Source organism: Salarias fasciatus, chromosome 14, assembly GCF_902148845.1.
Source record: "Salarias fasciatus chromosome 14, fSalaFa1.1, whole genome shotgun sequence".
Taxonomy (NCBI): Eukaryota; Metazoa; Chordata; class Actinopteri; order Blenniiformes; family Blenniidae; genus Salarias; species Salarias fasciatus.
This window is the reverse complement of record NC_043758.1, coordinates 8,164,928-8,182,987: the sequence shown is the minus strand read 5'-3', so window position 1 is coordinate 8,182,987 and position 18,060 is coordinate 8,164,928. Positions and strand designations below refer to the sequence as shown.

The following is an 18,060-nucleotide window of genomic DNA, read 5'->3' as shown; positions in this document are numbered from 1 at the left end:
CACAGACACCGGCCGGTCTGTGCACGCCACGGACACAGACACAGAGCCGGAGCAGCGGTTCAGGACGGATCCCCCGGCCGCGGGACGCAGCGACACTTCGGCGGAGAGTTTGCGCGGCGCCATGGGGCTGTCGGTGCGGAGCTGGGTCGCCAACGAGGGAGGGAAGCACTTGGTCCTGGTGGGGAGAGTTCACTCAACATCTGCAGCTTTCTGCTCTCAACTGTTGGACGACACGACAGTTCAGTGTGGTGGCTGTTTTTTCCCCACTTCCTCAGGACAAAAATGGTTGTCTATTACTTTTTTATTGTATAATAATCAGTTTAGTGTATTTTTTGAGTCTCCACAAAGTGAGATATGGATTTACAAACAAAATGGAAAGTAATTCAAACTAACCAAGGAAAGTCTTGGTGGAGAGGATAGGCTGAATTTTATTTTTACTACCTGACACTAAATAAATGCAGACTTTATTGGACATCCTATGCTGTTAGTGGATGATGTGTGTGTGTGTGTGTGTGTGTGTGTGTAGATGCTGTGGCTGGGAGCCAACACCTGGCTGTTCCTCAGAACCTTCCTGCTCTACTCCACTGGACAGCAGTACCACTACCTCTACAAGATGCTCGGGGTGAGACTGACAGGCTGCCTGTCCTCATTTACAGAGATGTACATTGTGTCATGGCTGAGGGATTGGGGTGTGTGAATCTGTGTCTCGACTTGCTCTGTAAACGTGTTATTTGACAGTTGTATTCATAGCTGTCATGCTGGGAAGGTCCCTCTTCTGAATGCTGTCTCACTGGGAACTTCATACTGTTACATTTCTACATATGCCTGTGAGAAAAAGTGTATCCAACTCAATGTGAATAATATATTAAATAGGTTGGAGTCACAATAACAACAAATTCCATTATATTTTGTAGCCCTCTTCATATGTGTAGAATCATGAGCAATATTGACCTCATAAGGATAACTTTTGCTGCTTTACAAATAATATTGGATGAATGGATTTTTTGAAGGACTTAGTCGAATTTAAATTGATCTGGTGATGTTGACGGACCAATCAAACTGAGACACCTAAGTCTGATGTTTTAACTCATTACTGATGTTTAAGTAATGACATTCATGGTGACTTGTGTCCACTTCACTGTTTCAGTCCCAAAGTCCTGGTATATTTTTTTGTATTGGCAAATTTTTAGATTGTCAAGACTCACCAGTGGCTATTGAATACAACCAAGCTCTTGGTAATATGATCAGGAACTATTTTGAGCTGATGTGATTTTATTTAGATGTCTGAAGGTTCAATGTACAATGCACCTTGACAGTAATTCAGTCCGGAACCTTCTGGGATCACTTCAGGCATGCAGACTTGTTTCAGCTTGCTTTTCTGTAACATATCTCAGTTTCTTAATCCACACACTTATTTTTGTGATCAATCACACCAAGCTTTGTTTTTTTCTGGAACAATCAGGCTTTACCATCTGAAAGTATCCAGTTGTCTGCTTTCATGCATTTGACCCATTACCCTTTGCCCTCTTCCTTTTACAAGTGCTTCCAGCATTTGTGTCTATTTCTCATTGAAGTTCGATCCAGGATGTGTTGACGAGTTTCCACGCAGACCTGTGCTGGTCCTGAGGCATTTTCAATACGATAGTGTCGCAAGAACTTATTCAGATTGTTTGGAGATCTGAAGCGAGAGTTGCACACCTGTTGCTGTAAGCCTTAATGGGCTCATTCTTTAGGACTTCCACATTTCGTGTTCCCCCTCCCCACCACTCACCTGTTGTCCCCTCACAGGTGTCAGGTGCTTTTTTTTTTTTTTTGCACAGTGGTCTGAGCGTATCTGTGCATTGCTTCCTTTACGTGTACCTGCATCCTGCTCTTCACTGTGGTACTGCATCGACATGTTTCATGTGATAACAGCAAAACCTGCACTTTTGCGTTTGTGCGTCTGTTGTTGAGCTGACATGCTGTCCCTGACGTTTTTGTATCACCAGGGCAGGTTTTCTGATGAATGTCTTCCTGGCACATGCAGGTTTCACGAGTCTTATTTCTGGCTTGAGCCTCTATGATAGCCTTGAACTCTGTGTGTGTGTGTGTGTGTGTGTGTGTGTGTGTGTGTGTGTGTGTGTGTGTGTGTGTGTCTGTGTTCGTGCATGAGCATCTGTTGCATTCTTAAGAACTGACCAGCAGCAGCACAGCCAAGAAAGCCAGACTACACACTCGCACGCCGATCGGGATTAGACTTGGATCCTTGCCGCTTGGTGTTGACTAATTTTTCTCACATGTCTCTGTGGATGTTTCTTGATGCTGTTTGAGTCAGCCTCTTTGCTCCATGTCAGAGAAATCTAACTGAGGCTGCTGTTCCTCTAAACCTGAGGTCCTTTTAGTCCCTTATTGCATACCAGCACATTTCAGTTTTACACCCCCGTTTTTCCACATTTGTAGCACAGTCCAGTCATCTTGATAATGCTTGGGACGGTCAGATTGTGGGTAAATTACTTTATATCCACTTTTCTTTTTATGTGTATCAACACTTTAGAGATAAACCTTCACTGTGTTGTCTCACTGTGCATCTAACCCTCCAGGGTATACTGCACTTACAACAAAAAGACAATTATGCATATTTAAATGTTTTTTTTAATTTCTTTTACTTTCAAATTTAGCATTCAGCTTTGAACAATAACTCAGCATTGAAAAGTGGATGGTTCACCTCAAGGTGACATCCTGGACGTGTGAAGAATGAAGTTTAAAGATGACAGGTTAAAAGTAACGGTTGAAAAATTGTAGTTAGTACTAAAAGGAAACAAAGCTGAAATGTGGGGGCGAGCAGCATGAGTGAGACACTCCACTGCCTGTACAGTGGGAGGCAAAGGGGAGAGAGGGGCAAGTGTGGGCACGCCACCGCTTTGACTGAATGCCTCGCCAGAGGGCTTAACTTTGTGTGTGTGTGTGTGTGTGTGTGTGTGTGTGTCTGTGTGAGTGCGTGCGTGTGTGTGTGAGTGTGTGTGTGTGAGTGAGATAGAGATGTATATCAAAGCATCAATGCTGCTTTACTGATGGGGATTTAGATTTACATTCAGAAAGCATCTTATCTCATTCACCTGCATGGTTCAGTGTGTGTGTGTGTGTGTGTGTGTGTGTGTGTGTGTGTTTTAGGATCTTTTCGTGGTGTTGAGGATACACAGAAAGCGGGATATCAGATCTCCTGCTTGTGGCTTTGCAGTCAGCTGTGCTGAGTGGATGTGTGTGAAACGTTCAGAGGGTGAAGCCTTTTTTTCAGTTCGCTGCTAAATGTTGACCTTTGACCCGTTGTATGTAACCGTCCTATCATCAAACATTGACTGTTGTCACATTGTTTTGCTTGTCTTCCCGCTGTCAAATTTTTTTCAGATAATTGCCAGAATGAAATTCTTTCTTGTAGCACCGTGAAACTCCAGTCTCTCTTCAGAGCCTAGTCCGCAGTCTCGCACATGCTCTCTTTCATCCTCACACACCTTGATGTCTCGCACCGGTGGTTTCATTTTCTTGGGTATGATCAGGAGAGACGGCACCCGCGGAGCACGCCGAGGCTGCCAAGAAAGTGTTTAAATGTGCTGAGTTTAGGAGACCCCAAAGCACATCCAGCGTTTCCACCTGAAAGGAGCTTTGATTATTGAGCTGTGGCTTGAGATTTGTAAAACCAGATTACACAGCGGACGTCCTTCCGTGTCACTCCGGGTGAACCGCCTCGTTTTTCTCTCCCAGTGTCTCGTGCTGCGTTAGGACGACGTGCGAATGATTTGCCTGAACCAACCTTCACCTGTGGTGTGAACACGTGACGAAGTGTGAAATCTGTATTTCAGTGATGCCTCAGTTTTAAAGTGCTCACGAAGTGAAAAGCAAATCCCAATAGATATGTGCTAAAAAAAAAGTGTGTGTGTGTCTGTGTCTTCTCCAGCTCGGCCTGTGCATCAGCAGGGCCGCTGCATCAGTGCTGAACCTGAACTGCAGCTTGGTCCTGCTGCCCATGTGTCGCTCGCTGCTGACCTTCGTACGAGGAACACACGTGGTAAGAGACACACACAGAGCGCCGGGTGAGGCTGATGCGTGGGTGAATGTTTGTAGGCAAGTGGTAACCTGATTGGGCTTTTTATAAGACCACGATTGTTGCAAAAGCTTTGAAATATTGGGAGAGAAACGCGAGACGTGTGTGTCACATTTCCGCCGAATCACGCGCACGGACACGATCCGGCTGTCTGCGTTGCTCACAGGTATCAAGCAGGAAAACTCGCAGACTGCTGGACAAGAGCAAGACCTTTCATGTGGCATGCGGCGTCGCCATCTGCATCTTCTCCGGTAAAAAACGTCCCGTCTCACCACGCTTACATCCATGCATCACGGGGCGTGTTGACGTGTGAAATGCAGATAAATGAATCCAGGCTTTCTCAGCATTCCTCTCGCGCCAGCTGGGATGTGCTTCTCACCGGCCGTGTGTGTGCGTGTGATTTTTGCCGTCTCGTGTGCGTGCTTGTGCGTTGTTTTTCTTGTGAGTCTCCTCTCATGACATCATGGGAGCAGCGTACAGCTGTACATCCGCCAGCGCTCCAGCTGACAGACCCCCCCCCCCCCCCCCCCCACCCGACTCCTTTATTCACGTTTGTGTGGATGCGTTTGCACTGTAATCGCGCGTGCGACAAAAGGTGAAGAAGTGAAGTCAGTTCGAACCACAGACAAGCACATGCTGTGACCTTTTCCTCTGCGCACATCCATCCATTGTATGAAGACCACGCTTGTGCAGTTTTGGGTCTAATGACCGCAGTGGCTGCAGATGAATGTGGTCAGAGAACAGTACCGGATTTTCAATCATGGTCATTTTTGTATACTCTAAAATCGTTGAAAACATTTGTACGACAAGAATTTGATTGGATTATTTTGTATAAAGTTTTAAATTGTTGCAAAGGAGTAGATCAAATGTTGTTGAGCATCACTTTTGTGATTTTAGAGCCATGAAGCGACAAAGTGGAAGCTAAAGACTCTGGTTTGACAAACACAAGAGTGCATTTCTATTTTTATTTTCGATACTTTAGTATTATTCCTGTGGTACTCACCTTTTCTGCAAAGCCTTCTCCTTTAGCATGAATGAAATAACAAAATCATGACTGAACAAGTTAGCTTTTCGTTTTTGCCCCTCATCTGATTTGTAGTGTAAACGTGAAGAACGGCACGCTTTCTGTCCTGGCTTTTGCTTTGGACAAAAGGATAATATCAGCGTGCCAAAATGCTGAAACCGGCCAACAACCTGCCTCGGGGTCAAGGTCTCATGTTGCAGGAGAAATCTGAGGCAACAAATGACAATGAAGACAGAGCGGGAGCAGCGATGGGAGAGAGACACCCACCGAGAGAAGAAAGAGAGAAGGAGAGGAAGGAGGGAGGCCTGGGGAGTGGGAAAGGATGTGGCCGGGAAAAAAAAAAAGGACCCTTGTGTCTCATGATTACGCCCTCTAATACCATCAGCTGTTGAATGGCTGCATGGTTAGCCTGTGATGTCAGCGAGAACTGTGTGTGTGTGTGTGTGTGCCAGTAAATCAGGAGGATTTTTGCTGACTGTTTTGCTGCACAGACAAAGAAATGCTTGTAGCTGAAGTGTCCACTGGCAGTTCATTTTCTGCTTCAGAGTCTGTCTCTCCGAAGCAGAGGAGACGTCTCAGACGTCGAGTCTGTGCACAAAACGTGTGTTTTGGACCAGTGTGTGGTAACGCTGACTCTTCCTCTGCAGTTGTGCACGTTTCTGCCCACCTGGTGAATGTCGTCAACTTCAGCGCAGGCTACTCAGACGACTTTCCTTCTCTCAATCTGGCTCGCTACAGAGGAGAGGTAAACACATAAGCCTTTCGCCAGCCTCGGTCATGAAAACCCATCACCTCAGCCTTGATCGTTAAACAAATCGATACGTACACGCTGCTTATCTCACTGCATACGAGAGCCACGCTGTCCATAAAGCACAACATTTATGTTTATGTCTCACTGGGCTGCAACCAAATGTCAACTGAGACGCCAAAACATCTGAAAAGACTTGTAGGAGGACTTTTTTTTGCACACTTCTAATTATTTCCTCAATAAGGTTAATTGTTATTTTGTGTGTCTGATTATCACATGACTGTTACAAGACGTTCATTCAGCTGTCTTTTGTGGAATGCCACGTGACTCATGAGCCAGTGTTCATTTGCACACAAGTTCTTATTTGATATTCTTGAATTTTTGCCAAGTATGCAAAGTACCAAATTTAATGCAACTTCAATTGAAAACTGCTGGTGATTACATATTTTTCAGAGTGTGTGTGTAGTGATAAGTAGTCCCAGTGAGACGGAAGCTTTTCAGGTCAGAACAGGACAGAGTTTTGGAAAGTTGAGATGTGTTTTTGTTCTGGACAGTCTGCTCTATAGCACAGAGTTTTATCTGGTGTTGCAGTGAGAGAACTAATTAATTCTCCACTTCACATTTGCAGACTTACCCAGAAAGCAATAATGCTGGTTGATTGTAAACAAAACAAAACAAAACAGAAACTTGTCCTTCGCTTTATAGCTGCATGCGTGAGACTTCATCTATCTTCAGATCGTCTGACCGGCGTTTAGTGTGACTCACACGGACTAAATCCCTAAACCTGAAAGCAATAACTCGATTCAGGAAGTGCGGACGCAGCCTACACGTTTCAAACGTGTTCCCAGAGGAGCAAACCATGTGACGCCGAGCAGATTTCTGCTCCACCCAGGGATGTGTTGCTTTGAATGTATGTTTAATAAGTAATAAATGATCGTATATTATCTGCTTCCTTCTTAGGACCCCAAGCTGATTATTCTAACTACAAGTAAGTAACAACTAATGATTCTTTCTGACTACTTTTTTATGGAGTTATTGAAATATATATTGTAGGGAAGATTATTCGATTAAGGAGGAAAGCAAAAAAAAAAATCATTGTTTCTTTCTGATCACGTTTCTCATTGTTCAAATCTTTTACCTTTACTTTAATATTTATTATTCAAGTTGATGACATAAATGTGTTCCTGTGTTATAAGATAAGACTGAAAAGCTTTCTTTATGATTTTCACATGTTTCTGTGCCTGGATGTTATTTTGCTTGTTAGCGTTGTGTGTTTGTGTTCAGTCCCAGGAATCACAGGCGTCGTGTTGGTTCTCATCCTTTTCTTGATGTTCATGTCCTCCTCCTATTGCGTACGGTAAGCTGAATGAAACCGTAATCCATCACCGTTATCCTCAGAGCCCATGTGTTCCTGTCATGCATGTATTAACAGAGGCGGATACACTTTGTCTCTTTTTCTAAATATAACATCATTAAGAGCGACAGGCCTGTGAAGCTGTTAGCATGACGCTGCAGAGCTGGTTCCCAAGCTGTGTGTTATGGTGGTTTCCTGAAGGAAGTAATGAAGAAAGTAAGATTTATGCAGGAAGGTTTTTTTTTTTTTTAAGTATAAGAAAGGAAGGATGTGTGAAGGAAATGACTTTTTAGTAGAGCTGGGCAACGATAACATTTTTAAATCGCAATTAATCGCACCCCAGTCCTGGAGTTAATCGCGATTAATCGCGATTAAAATGGCTCATTTGAAGTCTGGCGATTCCATTCAAAATGTGTGTGTGTTACATAAATAATTTTACAATTCATCAAATAAGATTTATAATAGCTTAAAATACTAAGTCTTTACCAAGATTGCCTCCCAACACACACACACACACACACACACACACACACACACACACACACACACACACACACACACACACACACACACACACACACACACACACACACACACGCACCACCACCAATAACAGAGCAGATGAAAAATAGAAATTTCTTATGAGCGCTCACTTCCTCAAACTTCATCCTATTTCCAAGACAGCCTAAATTCAGTCACGCCGAATTTTGCCTCATACTTACCTTTATTATACTAGATTGTGTGTTGAAGGGAAATGTACTTTATTTTGCATGTTTGCAGTGCCTGAAAAACGCCCAGCTGGTCGAAACGCTGCACTGACAAAACACGCGATTTAAGTTTCACTTTCATTTTCTTCATATTTGCACTCCTTATTTCAGTTTGTGCCTCATACCAGCATTTACGTCGTGATTTTTCTGATAATACGGCCGAGTTCAATATAGCAAATAATGAGGAATGGACCGTGTTTCACCGCTAAAAGCGCGTTGTTGTTTTTTTGACGCTCAGCTGTAGCGCGGTGTGACTCTCAGCTCGGGGCACAGGACAGATTAGATTAACAGCGACAATTTTTTTCTCGCGCGATAAGACTCGCGATAACACAGCACGTCATCGCCGTTAACGGCCCAGCTATACTTTTTAGTTGTCGACTGGAAAAGCAAGTTTAATTTGAATGGATAAGAGCAACATCTACTTCCGTGTGTGTGTTATGTCTGTTTGATGTTGTCTCTGCCTGGATTTTGGCTCATCCTGTGAACAGAAGATGCAGACTGTGATGAGACATGCTAACGGGGCTGTTACAGCAAATCACAGCTCTGTCATTACTCAGGTCACGCGAGGTCAGCCTTGATGCGTGCGTGCGTGCGTGTGTGTGTGTGTGTGTGTGCTCGGTGCGGTTTCAGCAGTAATTGAACGGGGGCTAAGAGGCTTTTCCAGACCACTTAAGGTTTGAGATAAGAGCGTGGCTCAGTGGCTGGCGAGGTGGGATGGTGGCTGCCGCGCAGAAGAATATTTGCATAAAGAGTCCCAAGAATCCAGTGATATTATCACTTCTAATGCTCACAAGGTCATTAACAGTGAGAAGCCGATAATACTCCAATATGGGATCAGGGGTACCGGTGACAGTCACCCTGAAAGAGACATTTCATCTATAAGCAGAGAGTGTAATGTGATGAACATTAAATGGGAGCTGCTTTGGATTAGTTTTAAAGCTGTTGTTTTTATTTGTTTTTTTTTTTTTTTTGCGCAATTAAACTTTATTAGAGTCTTTCAGTTTTTTGAACAGACAGCAAACGATATACAAAAGAAACGAGAGCACAAAACAAATGACTAAAATAAAACCACCTAACAAACAGGGACAGAGGGAGAAAAACATCTAATAGGTTTAGAAAGAATGGCAAATAAATGTGTAATACCCTACAAATGACTTATTTTGTAGCTTCACATGTTAAAATGGTTTTCCTGAATGTTCCATATGTCTCATTCATTCATTGTTGTTACTAAACCAGGAGCATCAGAGGTCGTCTGTACACATACAGTCCATACATTAGCAGAGTGTCTGCTGTTTCAGTGGGGTAATAGAAAGAGGGTAAGAGAAGTTCCAGTAAATGTTTCTCATCTCACTTCATTCCTCTGACAGCACTGACTTCAGGATAATGGCTCTCCAAGCAGTTTCTTTCAGCTGATTTTCTTCAGCTGTCCATATGGAGATGTGACCGTGGTTGATGCTTCCTTTGAATGGTTGTGGATGTTTCCAAAATTACATCTATTTTAAACGATTTCATTTACTTAAAAAAAACAACATACCCAACTTGCCCGAAGGTAAAACAGAGCTTTAAAATCCTGAAAGATGTTGCACTTAAAGAGGAAGACTAAAGTTTTCTTGATAAAGGTAATGGTGTGTTCATAGTTTACGGTGGGCTGTTGAGTGTAATGACCCATTTGTAATCGACCTCTGATGTCCTGCTTGCTCAGGCTTTGAGCAGGGAGTCTGTGTGTCTGCTCCTGAACAAACACCCTCCTTTCTTTCTTCTCTTGTGTCTGTTTTCCTGTTGGAATCACTCCAGTCCCCATGTTACCAAGTGAATATTCCTCATTTGTAGATATAATTAGTAATTATATCTGTTTTAGGACTTGTTAACTTCTGACTCAAGTTTACTTTGGGTTTTTTTTTTTTTTCAATTTCAATTGTAGGATGTCCAACTACGAGATCTTCTGGTACACGCACAACCTCTTCATAATATTCTACATAGTCCTGATGGTGCACATGGTCGGGTAAGTTGCACTCAGATTGTCTGTGTGGGGTTTCCCCGGCATGAGTCATTTTGAGTCATTTCCAGTCTTTTTGCACGGTTTGTGCCGTTTGTCTGCACAAGATAAATAAAATGAAATATCAGCACGTATTACAGACGCCAGCTCAGGGCTGAAGGTCTGCATCGTTAGGGATCCTCCTGTGCGCGCAAGTAGAACGTTTTGATATTGCTTCTTGATTACTCCAAAGTACTTTTATCATGCTTTGTCAAACACACAAATGCTATAGATCATACTTATAGTCAGTTTGTGTTCACAAGTGGGTTGTATACAGTGTTGTTTTCGTTAACGATGACGACGACGAAAATATTTCGTCAACGCCCCTTTTTTCCGTGACTAAAACGAGACGTGACGAGCTAAAAATATCTCTTTAAAAGACGGAAAAGTGACGAGACGTATCTGTTGTTTTCGTTAACGAGACGAGACGAGATGAAAATGTCGGTATTTTGACTTTCAAAATAAATGAAAACAAATGCGATTCCCCCAGCCAGTTCACGCAGATCGGCTGCTTTACTCTGAAAATATCAGCAGTTCTCGAGCTGCTTCCTGCATGCCTGCACTGCATGCGCAGGCGCACTAGAGAGCGTGACAGCAACTTTCGCCCGGGCTCGGCGGGAGGAAAAGATGCAGCGATTTATGGATGTACTTTAATCAGAATCCAGCAGAAAATAAAACGGAACGCCTCGTAGTGGGAGACGGAGGATCTAATCCAACTGTTGACTGTTTGTTCTGACTGTGAAACTACAATAGGAGCCACCACTAATTAGTGAAGATTTTTCCCCAAGTACCTAATAAATCTTTACTTTTTCTTGTTCTTTTCTTTTTTAAAAATAATCCAGGTGTTGTCTTATTTTGAAGAAATGTATTTTCACTCTTGTTTAAAATTAGTATAAAGAAAATTCAGGTAAGGAATACTTACAAAGTTTATTAAACTCAAGTTATATTTGTCATTTCAGTTTTGAAGACTTCCAAGTGTTTCATACCATCAAGTTTACCCAAGGAATTAATTTAGTTTATTTCAGTTGTTTTAATGGTAGTATTTTCCTCATAACCATCTTAATATTGGTGTTATCTCTCCTCCAAAAGTAATAACAGGCAGTTACTCTGACCAGTTCAAATCAGTAACAGAAACATAACAGACCAGTTTTAATAAAAGATCTCAGCCTTTATATCAGTACGGACATTATAAAAATAGCCTGAAAGTATCAGCAAAACTCCTATTAGTCCTCTCATTCTGTCTGCAGCGCTCATATAAGCACTGCATTGAGGTTGTAAAGTATCAAACTAGTCCAGTTATTATTTAATTCACAAGGAATCAATGTGTTATGATGGTTTTGTGCCATTTAAGTATATTTTATTATGTTTGTTTGGTTTAGAATTTCCTTTGTCTGTCTTTTTTCTCATGTACTATTGTTTCAGCCTTTTTTTAATGACTAAAACTGGACTAAAACCCGTTTGGTTTTCGTCGACTAAAACTAGACTAAAACTATGAAGTGTTGAAATGACTAAAACTAGACTAAAACTAATGAGCATTTCGTCCAAAAGACTAAGACTAAAACTAAATCAAAGCAGGCTGCCAAAAACAACACTGGTTGTATACCCGGAGGAAACAAACACACCTTCAGAGGGAGAACCTGCATGATCGCAGGATCGCAGGATCACAGGATCACACGTAGCATGTTTTACACCCTGATTCCAGCTGACCACAGTAACGACGCAGTGATCCTTGTCCTTTCTTGTCCCTCAGTGGAGCTCTGAAGTATCAGACCAACATCGAGGCCCACCCCCCCGGCTGTCTCGGAGCCAACCAGAGCAGCGCGCAGCGGCAGGGCCTGGAGGATCTGGATCAGGCTGAAGATGAGGAGAGCAGATGCAGAGAGGAAGCTCACTTCCAGCCACACTATCCCCAGGTTCGCGTGGGTGTGTGTGTGTGTGTGTGTGCATGGCTGAAACGTGCCTTCACTGTGTGTATCACTCTGTGTGTGTCTGTGAGCTGAGCACTTCATTTGTGTTATGGGGCTTTATGCACGTGCCCTTAAGGTGAAGGCTGCGCACGTGTTCTGAGCACTTGGGAAGTGTTGGAGGGAGTCGGCCCTGTTTGTTAGAGGTGTAGTGTGCTGTTAGGGAGGGGCTGCCAACCCCACTCCACATCAAGGCCTGTGTTTGTGTGTGTTTTTGTATATGTGTGTGTGTGTGTGTGTGTGATTATGTGTTTGCACACGGTTGTTAAGCAACAAGCTGGTCCCATAAAATCCCCCTAAAACCCGACTGTGCTCCCTGGGCTTTACCGAAGCTGTGAGCAATTAGTCTCTTACAGGTAACTGCTGTCAGTAAAAGAAACGCCACACACTGAGATGACGAGAAATTTAGTAGAAATTCTCATGGATGTCGTCTCTGTGTGGCTGGATTGAATTTAAAGCTCCCCTCTGTTAGGAAAATAGGAAAACAAGCTGGTAGAATTATAAAAGCTTGGACAGGTAACAACAGATGCTAAAACTTTCTGACAACAAAGTTATTAATATTTGATAAAATACTTATATAATATATGCAGCGGAAGAAAATCAACAGCTTGTATTCTTTATAACTTGTTCATTCAAATATTAGTCAGTTTTTAGGAGCTTGGATTAATGCGTACACCTTTTCAAATGTGTTTCCTGTCTATTGAAGTGTTGCGACAATTTTTTTTTTTTTTTTTCAACCTGGCGTGATTTATTGTGCAGACGCTGTGCCTTTGTGCTGCATTGAGCCTTTCTGTTGTGCCTGCAGACTTGGCTTTGGGTGTCCGGTCCACTCTGCCTCTACTGCGTGGAGCGCTTCTACCGCTACATCCGGAGCAGCGACCCTGTTACCATAGTGACCGCCGTCAGGCACCCCTGCAATGTCATTGAGTTACGCATGTTGAAGAAAAACTTCAAAGCCCGACCTGGACAGGTGAGGGGACACACGGAGGACTCACTGTTTTTTTTTTTTAAATGCTTTTTCCAATTTTATTCAAATAGATTTTCAAACGATTAAATGTTTTTGCTGCTGTTACTATTTATTTTTTTATTTTCATGCTTCATCTCTAATCTCTTTTTCCCAGTATATTGTTCTCAACTGTCCAGGTGTGTCTTCGTTTGAGAACCATCCCTTCACACTGACGACGGTAAAAATCTGAGTAGCTGACTTAATACATTCTTGGCCGATGACACAATGAAAACACACACACACACACACACACACACACACACACATACTCGGGCACACGCACACACACACACACACACTTTATAAAGGTATTCAGCTCTTCTCTCTCCTGGCAAAGAACACACAGTTCCTTCGACGTGCCACCCCCTCTCAGTGGCCGACAGTTTGATCCTCCGGTAGCGCTGAAGTTTCTCCAAACCGGGTTCAAATTCCAGTTTTACTTCACTTTACATGACGCAATAGGATCAAGATATTCTTACTGCCTATATTGTCTTATCCATTGTCGTATCTCTCTCACACAGAGAGACACACAATTATCAGCACTGTGAGCATGGCTGTGCCTGGTGTGTTCTGAGCTTTGAGGAGGAGGGCAGAGAATCACACTGACAGAGAGCAGACAGACCCCTGAGGCTAGTAACGCTGTCTGCCAACAGGAAGGCTGTGTGTGTGTGTGTGTGTGTGTGTGTGTGTGTGTGTGTGTGTGTGAGAATTGTCAAACCTAATGAGAAGAGCTGTAGTCATGCACTGTACATGTGCTCTGGTTTGTTAGTTTGTGTTCATACTTGGAGCACGTGTGTTGGCTGCATTTGTGTGCGTGTATGTATGTGTGTGTGTGAGAGGGAGAGAGAGAGAGAAAGAGAGAGAGAGAGAGAGAGACATAGCGAGAGAGACTAACTGTCTGCTCTTTAACTCATTGCAGTGTCCCACAGAGAACAAGAAAACTTTTGGCATCCATCTGCGGGTTGTGGGAGACTGGACTGGTGGGTTCACACAGATGCTTACTCACACACACACACACACACACACCCACACATACATGCACAGAGGAACACGTGAGCAGAAACACATGGTGAAAAAGATAAGGCAAATAGCCGTATATTCCCTCCATTCCCATCACACAGTAGTCTACGGGATAGAAGTTTCTTGTTTTTGTGTGCATTTCGTTCTCAGTTCTCTCGGGGGAGGATGCATTTCCTAACTGCTTTTTTTTTGTGTGCGTTGGGGTCAATTTGTGTACGTTTCCCTTCATGTGTGTCTGTGTGTGTCATCGTCACTTTGAGGGTAGCATTGTTCCCACGAGTGGGAAACTATATTTGTCACGAGTGCACGTTCTCACATACACACGGCAGATTGTTTAGTCTGTTCAGTGAGCACATCGGAGCACTGAAAAGATTCCCGCAGCAACAATGAAACTCGCCTTTTCTGTCTTTTGACAGTAACGACTTCTAACACGCAGTGAGATAAAAGTGCTGACACCAAAGGGACTGCATTAAACGGGAGAACATGTACACTCTTTACTTTATACACACACACACACACACACACACACACACACTCGCGCACACAGGAAGGGAAGTCGATTTGTTTGTTTTGGCCCCTTAATCTGCTGTAGCAACAACATACTGTAAGGAAGTGGAGGGAATTGAACTGGATTGTATTTTAAAGAAACATAACTGAGTTCTAGAATTTCTACACGGATTTCGTGTTATTTGCAGTTTATGACACTTTTTGGAGAATTTTAATAAATAAATAAAGTAAATTAATGTGTAACGAAGCCTCTTTCCTCCTCTACTCAGAACGCTTCACGCAGCTGCTACTTCCTCAGCCGACGCTCAACTTGGAGATCCTTCCCATGGTGCACCAGAGGAGATACCCAAAGTACGTTACTGTGTGTGTGTGTGTGTGTGTGTGTGTGTGATGTGGCTGACATGATTTCTCATGAAGGCTCAGAATCGCAGAGGGGGTCAAAGGTTGTCCCCTCTTGACCTCTGACTCTGTGCTCTTCCTGCCTCTGTGTATGAGAGAGCGACAGGCGGGGATAGAGAGTTCCATGTGGGCTCGGAGGGAGCCGGGGTTTGTGTTTTGACAGTAAACTAGCGCTGAATAAACTGTCACAGCCCCCGTTCTGTGTCTCGCTGTTGTCGACTGAGGTGGGCCGCAGTGCTCAAGTTTCATTTCCATGACTTGTGTGGAATTCGGTGATCACGCATTGTGTTGTTTATTCATTTTTAAGAAAAATCTCCGTTCTCATGCAGACACATGCATGTCAGGACCCACCATTATGCCCTTTATGCTCCGCTCTTGTGGCCATATTGGAAAAACTACCCCCACATCTCTTGTCAGCTCATGTCTGCGTACAGAGAGGAGCGGGTCCCAATACTGCCCAACACGTCAGTTCCTCTCAACTCTACAAAATCCATGTGAGAAAATAAAGGCTTTTTACTGCACTGCGTTGTGCTCATGAAACAAGCAGCGAAGTTCATGACTGACGCAGCATGTCACCTCTCTGTGTGCATTCAAAATTCCATTAGCAGAATGTTCAATGGAAACGTGTGACTGGCATTGTTAAACTACTCTCGAGTATTTTATGAAGTCTCAGTTGTACATGAACTTTTTATTTGTGGTTACTCTTGCCTTGCCTTCCTTTTGGCTTCCTCAAAATAAAAAAAAAAAAAATCCTTATGGGTAAAAAAAACTCCGCGGACAAATACTGTTCATGATTAAACATCGTTTAGTTTTGATATCTTTATGCAGTGTCATGTTGGACTTTTTAAGTTCACAGACACTCGTCTGTGGTTCGAGTTCATCTCATGCGGAGTAATTTTTGCATCTGAGTGTTTTGTTACATGTTGATGTGTGTTTATTTTTGATGACACAAGTGTTTGAGCAGCTGTTGTGCTGATGACGGGTGTGTGTGTGTGTGTGTGTGTGTGTGTGTGTGTGTGTGTGTGTGTGTGTGTGTGTTTGGGGATCACTATTTGCCTTTCTGTGTAGCTGAAAGACAGACAGTGATCCCCCAAACACACATGCGTGCGCACAAGCCTCAATAAGACTGGGATTTATCACACAGGATGTTTATACGCTTCATACATATAATTACACTTGTATTTGTTTATGTTCTGAGCCAGTTGTGTGTTTTTCTGTCGTGTCTGCATCGTGTGCTCAGGCTCTACGTGGACGGCCCTTTTGGAAGTCCATCAGAGGAAGTGTTTAACTACGATGTCAGTCTCTGCGTCGCAGGCGGAATCGGAGTCACGCCGTTTGCCTGTGTGCTTCATGCTCTCCTGTGAGTTTTATTGGAAAAAAATAAATCACATATAAATGACAGAATTTGAGTATTAACATGCATCTTTCACTGCTCTCCCTCCCGCTGCGCACAAAGTGACGGCTGGACGGGGTTCAGGTTGCAGAGGCTGTATTTTGTGTGGGTCTGCAGGGAGCTTCAGTCCTTCTACTGGTTTTCAGAGTTATTGATCGCTCTGCATCACAAGGTCAGTGGAGTCAAAGTCAGTTAATGTCCTCTCAAACGGTTCACTAGAGCTCAGCCTTTTAGCATCATCAGCAGATGATCAACAACATATACTTCAGACATTTAAATTGGGACATTTGTCAGCTGTTATAAACACTGTCGTTTGTCTTTTAGCTTTGGCGAGAAAACAGACCAGACTACTTCAATGTGAAGCTGTACGTCAGTCAGACGGACAGCCTGCAAGTAAGCGTGACACACACACGCACACACACACATAGAGTTGGCCATTTTCTGTTTGTCATGATCAACTGTTCCTGTCTTTATGGATGTCAGACTTGACAAACACTGTCCAATAGAGGGCAGTATCTCACAGAGAGATCTCAGTCGCCGGCCGGTCTGATAATGCTGCCGGCTGTTCTCTCCCTGCTCTCCGCTCACCGTTCTGAGCATTTCTGTCTTCATTCATTGAAGATGTTGTGACGATCAGGTGGTGAGATCTTGCCACATGGCCTCAGGAGAGCTCTCTCTCGCCCCCTGACAGGGTCGTGTTGTGTTATCTGATCTCTGTGTTGTGTGAAGTTGTGTTTCTTTCACGTGTGTTCAGTTCATTCACTCCGGGTGGTGAACTATCGGCTAAAAACATGTTTTTAGATTCTGTTTGCGTTTGTTAGTGCTTCAAGTTTCTGGAAATGAAAGCAGAAACAGCATGTGAAGTGTTCAGATGTCACTGATCAGCGTGCCGCACACTCACATTCTTTAGGCGTCATGTGATCCTCTGCTTCCATCTCCTCGTTAGTATAGTGGTAAGTATCCCCGCCTGTCACGCGGGAGACCGGGGTTCGATTCCCCGACGGGGAGACTTCCTTTTTCAAGCCAGTTTCCTGAATAAGCGGCAGAGCGGGTTTACGAGTGCTCGTGAATCAGCCAAGAGAAGGTTAAAGGTTGACTCGGCTAAGCCCTGCCAGGGCAGTATGGAGTCCTTGCTTTTGTGTCCCGTATTTTCCTTTGTTGATATACAAACAAGCCATACAATTTGCTGATAAGAGGCCACTGGTATCTCTGCTTCAGATGGCATGTAAAGGACATTCAGCCAGTAGAAGCTGCTGTTTGAAGGCGGTCAGAAGCTTTGAACAGAAGGACGAACCAGTAAATGGAAAAATCCGTTGTTGGAATGGATTTAATCTATTGTGAATAGAAAAAGAAGACGAGAGCTGGGCAGTAGCAGCATCGGTAATAACGCAGCAGCTCAGGTGCAGGTTTGGATTCACTCTGTTAAATGTTACTGTAAATTTTTCAGAGCATATCGGAGGAGAAATATCGCCCGCTCACGTCAAGGCTGCTGGTTGGTCGGCCCAGGTGGAAATTGCTTTTGGATGAAATCGGAAAGGCCAACAAACAGTAAGCCCAGCTCAGCGCTAAGTCGTTGCTGTAAAGCCTGTCCATCTTCTCACTGGCATTTCTTTTCTTCGTGTGGTTTCAGTAAGCGTGTCGGCGTGTTCTGCTGTGGACCGAAGGGCATTTCAAGGACACTCCACAGACTGTGTAACTCAGCCCGACCCTCCGGGGCGACCTTCGAATTCAATAAGGAGTCATTCAGCTGATTGAGGAAGATTTT

At 43.6% G+C, this 18,060-nt stretch overlaps 1 protein-coding gene and 1 non-coding gene across 2 annotated transcripts; both read left to right on the top strand.

Annotated features, from left to right (window-relative positions):
* The first annotated feature begins 52 nt into the window (after positions 1-52).
* On the top strand, positions 53-18,060 carry nox4 (NADPH oxidase 4). The gene is made up of 18 exons (XM_030109212.1): positions 53-178; positions 527-622; positions 3,932-4,042; positions 4,245-4,329; positions 5,750-5,847; positions 6,811-6,838; positions 7,135-7,207; positions 9,893-9,973; positions 11,757-11,919; positions 12,776-12,940; positions 13,092-13,154; positions 13,896-13,956; positions 14,773-14,854; positions 16,143-16,262; positions 16,359-16,467; positions 16,620-16,688; positions 17,743-17,843; positions 17,926-18,060. Exons 1-18 carry the CDS (start codon positions 122-124, stop codon positions 18,044-18,046), a joined length of 1,683 nt encoding a protein of 560 aa, XP_029965072.1. The 5' UTR covers positions 53-121; the 3' UTR covers positions 18,047-18,060.
* Positions 17,232-17,303, top strand: trnad-guc (transfer RNA aspartic acid (anticodon GUC)). The gene has a single exon. It is a non-coding gene; the product is annotated as a tRNA-Asp (tRNA).

Bases quoted from the DNA above. Each gene is read 5' to 3' on its own strand.
- nox4 (XM_030109212.1), top strand. From the start codon at position 122: ATGGGGCTGTCGGTGCGGAGCTGGGTCGCCAACGAGGGAGGGAAGCAC. The intron at 4,330-5,749 runs GTAAAAAACGTC...CTTCCTCTGCAG, and splicing joins CGCCATCTGCATCTTCTCCG to TTGTGCACGTTTCTGCCCAC. The intron at 17,844-17,925 runs GTAAGCCCAGCT...GTGTGGTTTCAG, and splicing joins ATCGGAAAGGCCAACAAACA to TAAGCGTGTCGGCGTGTTCT.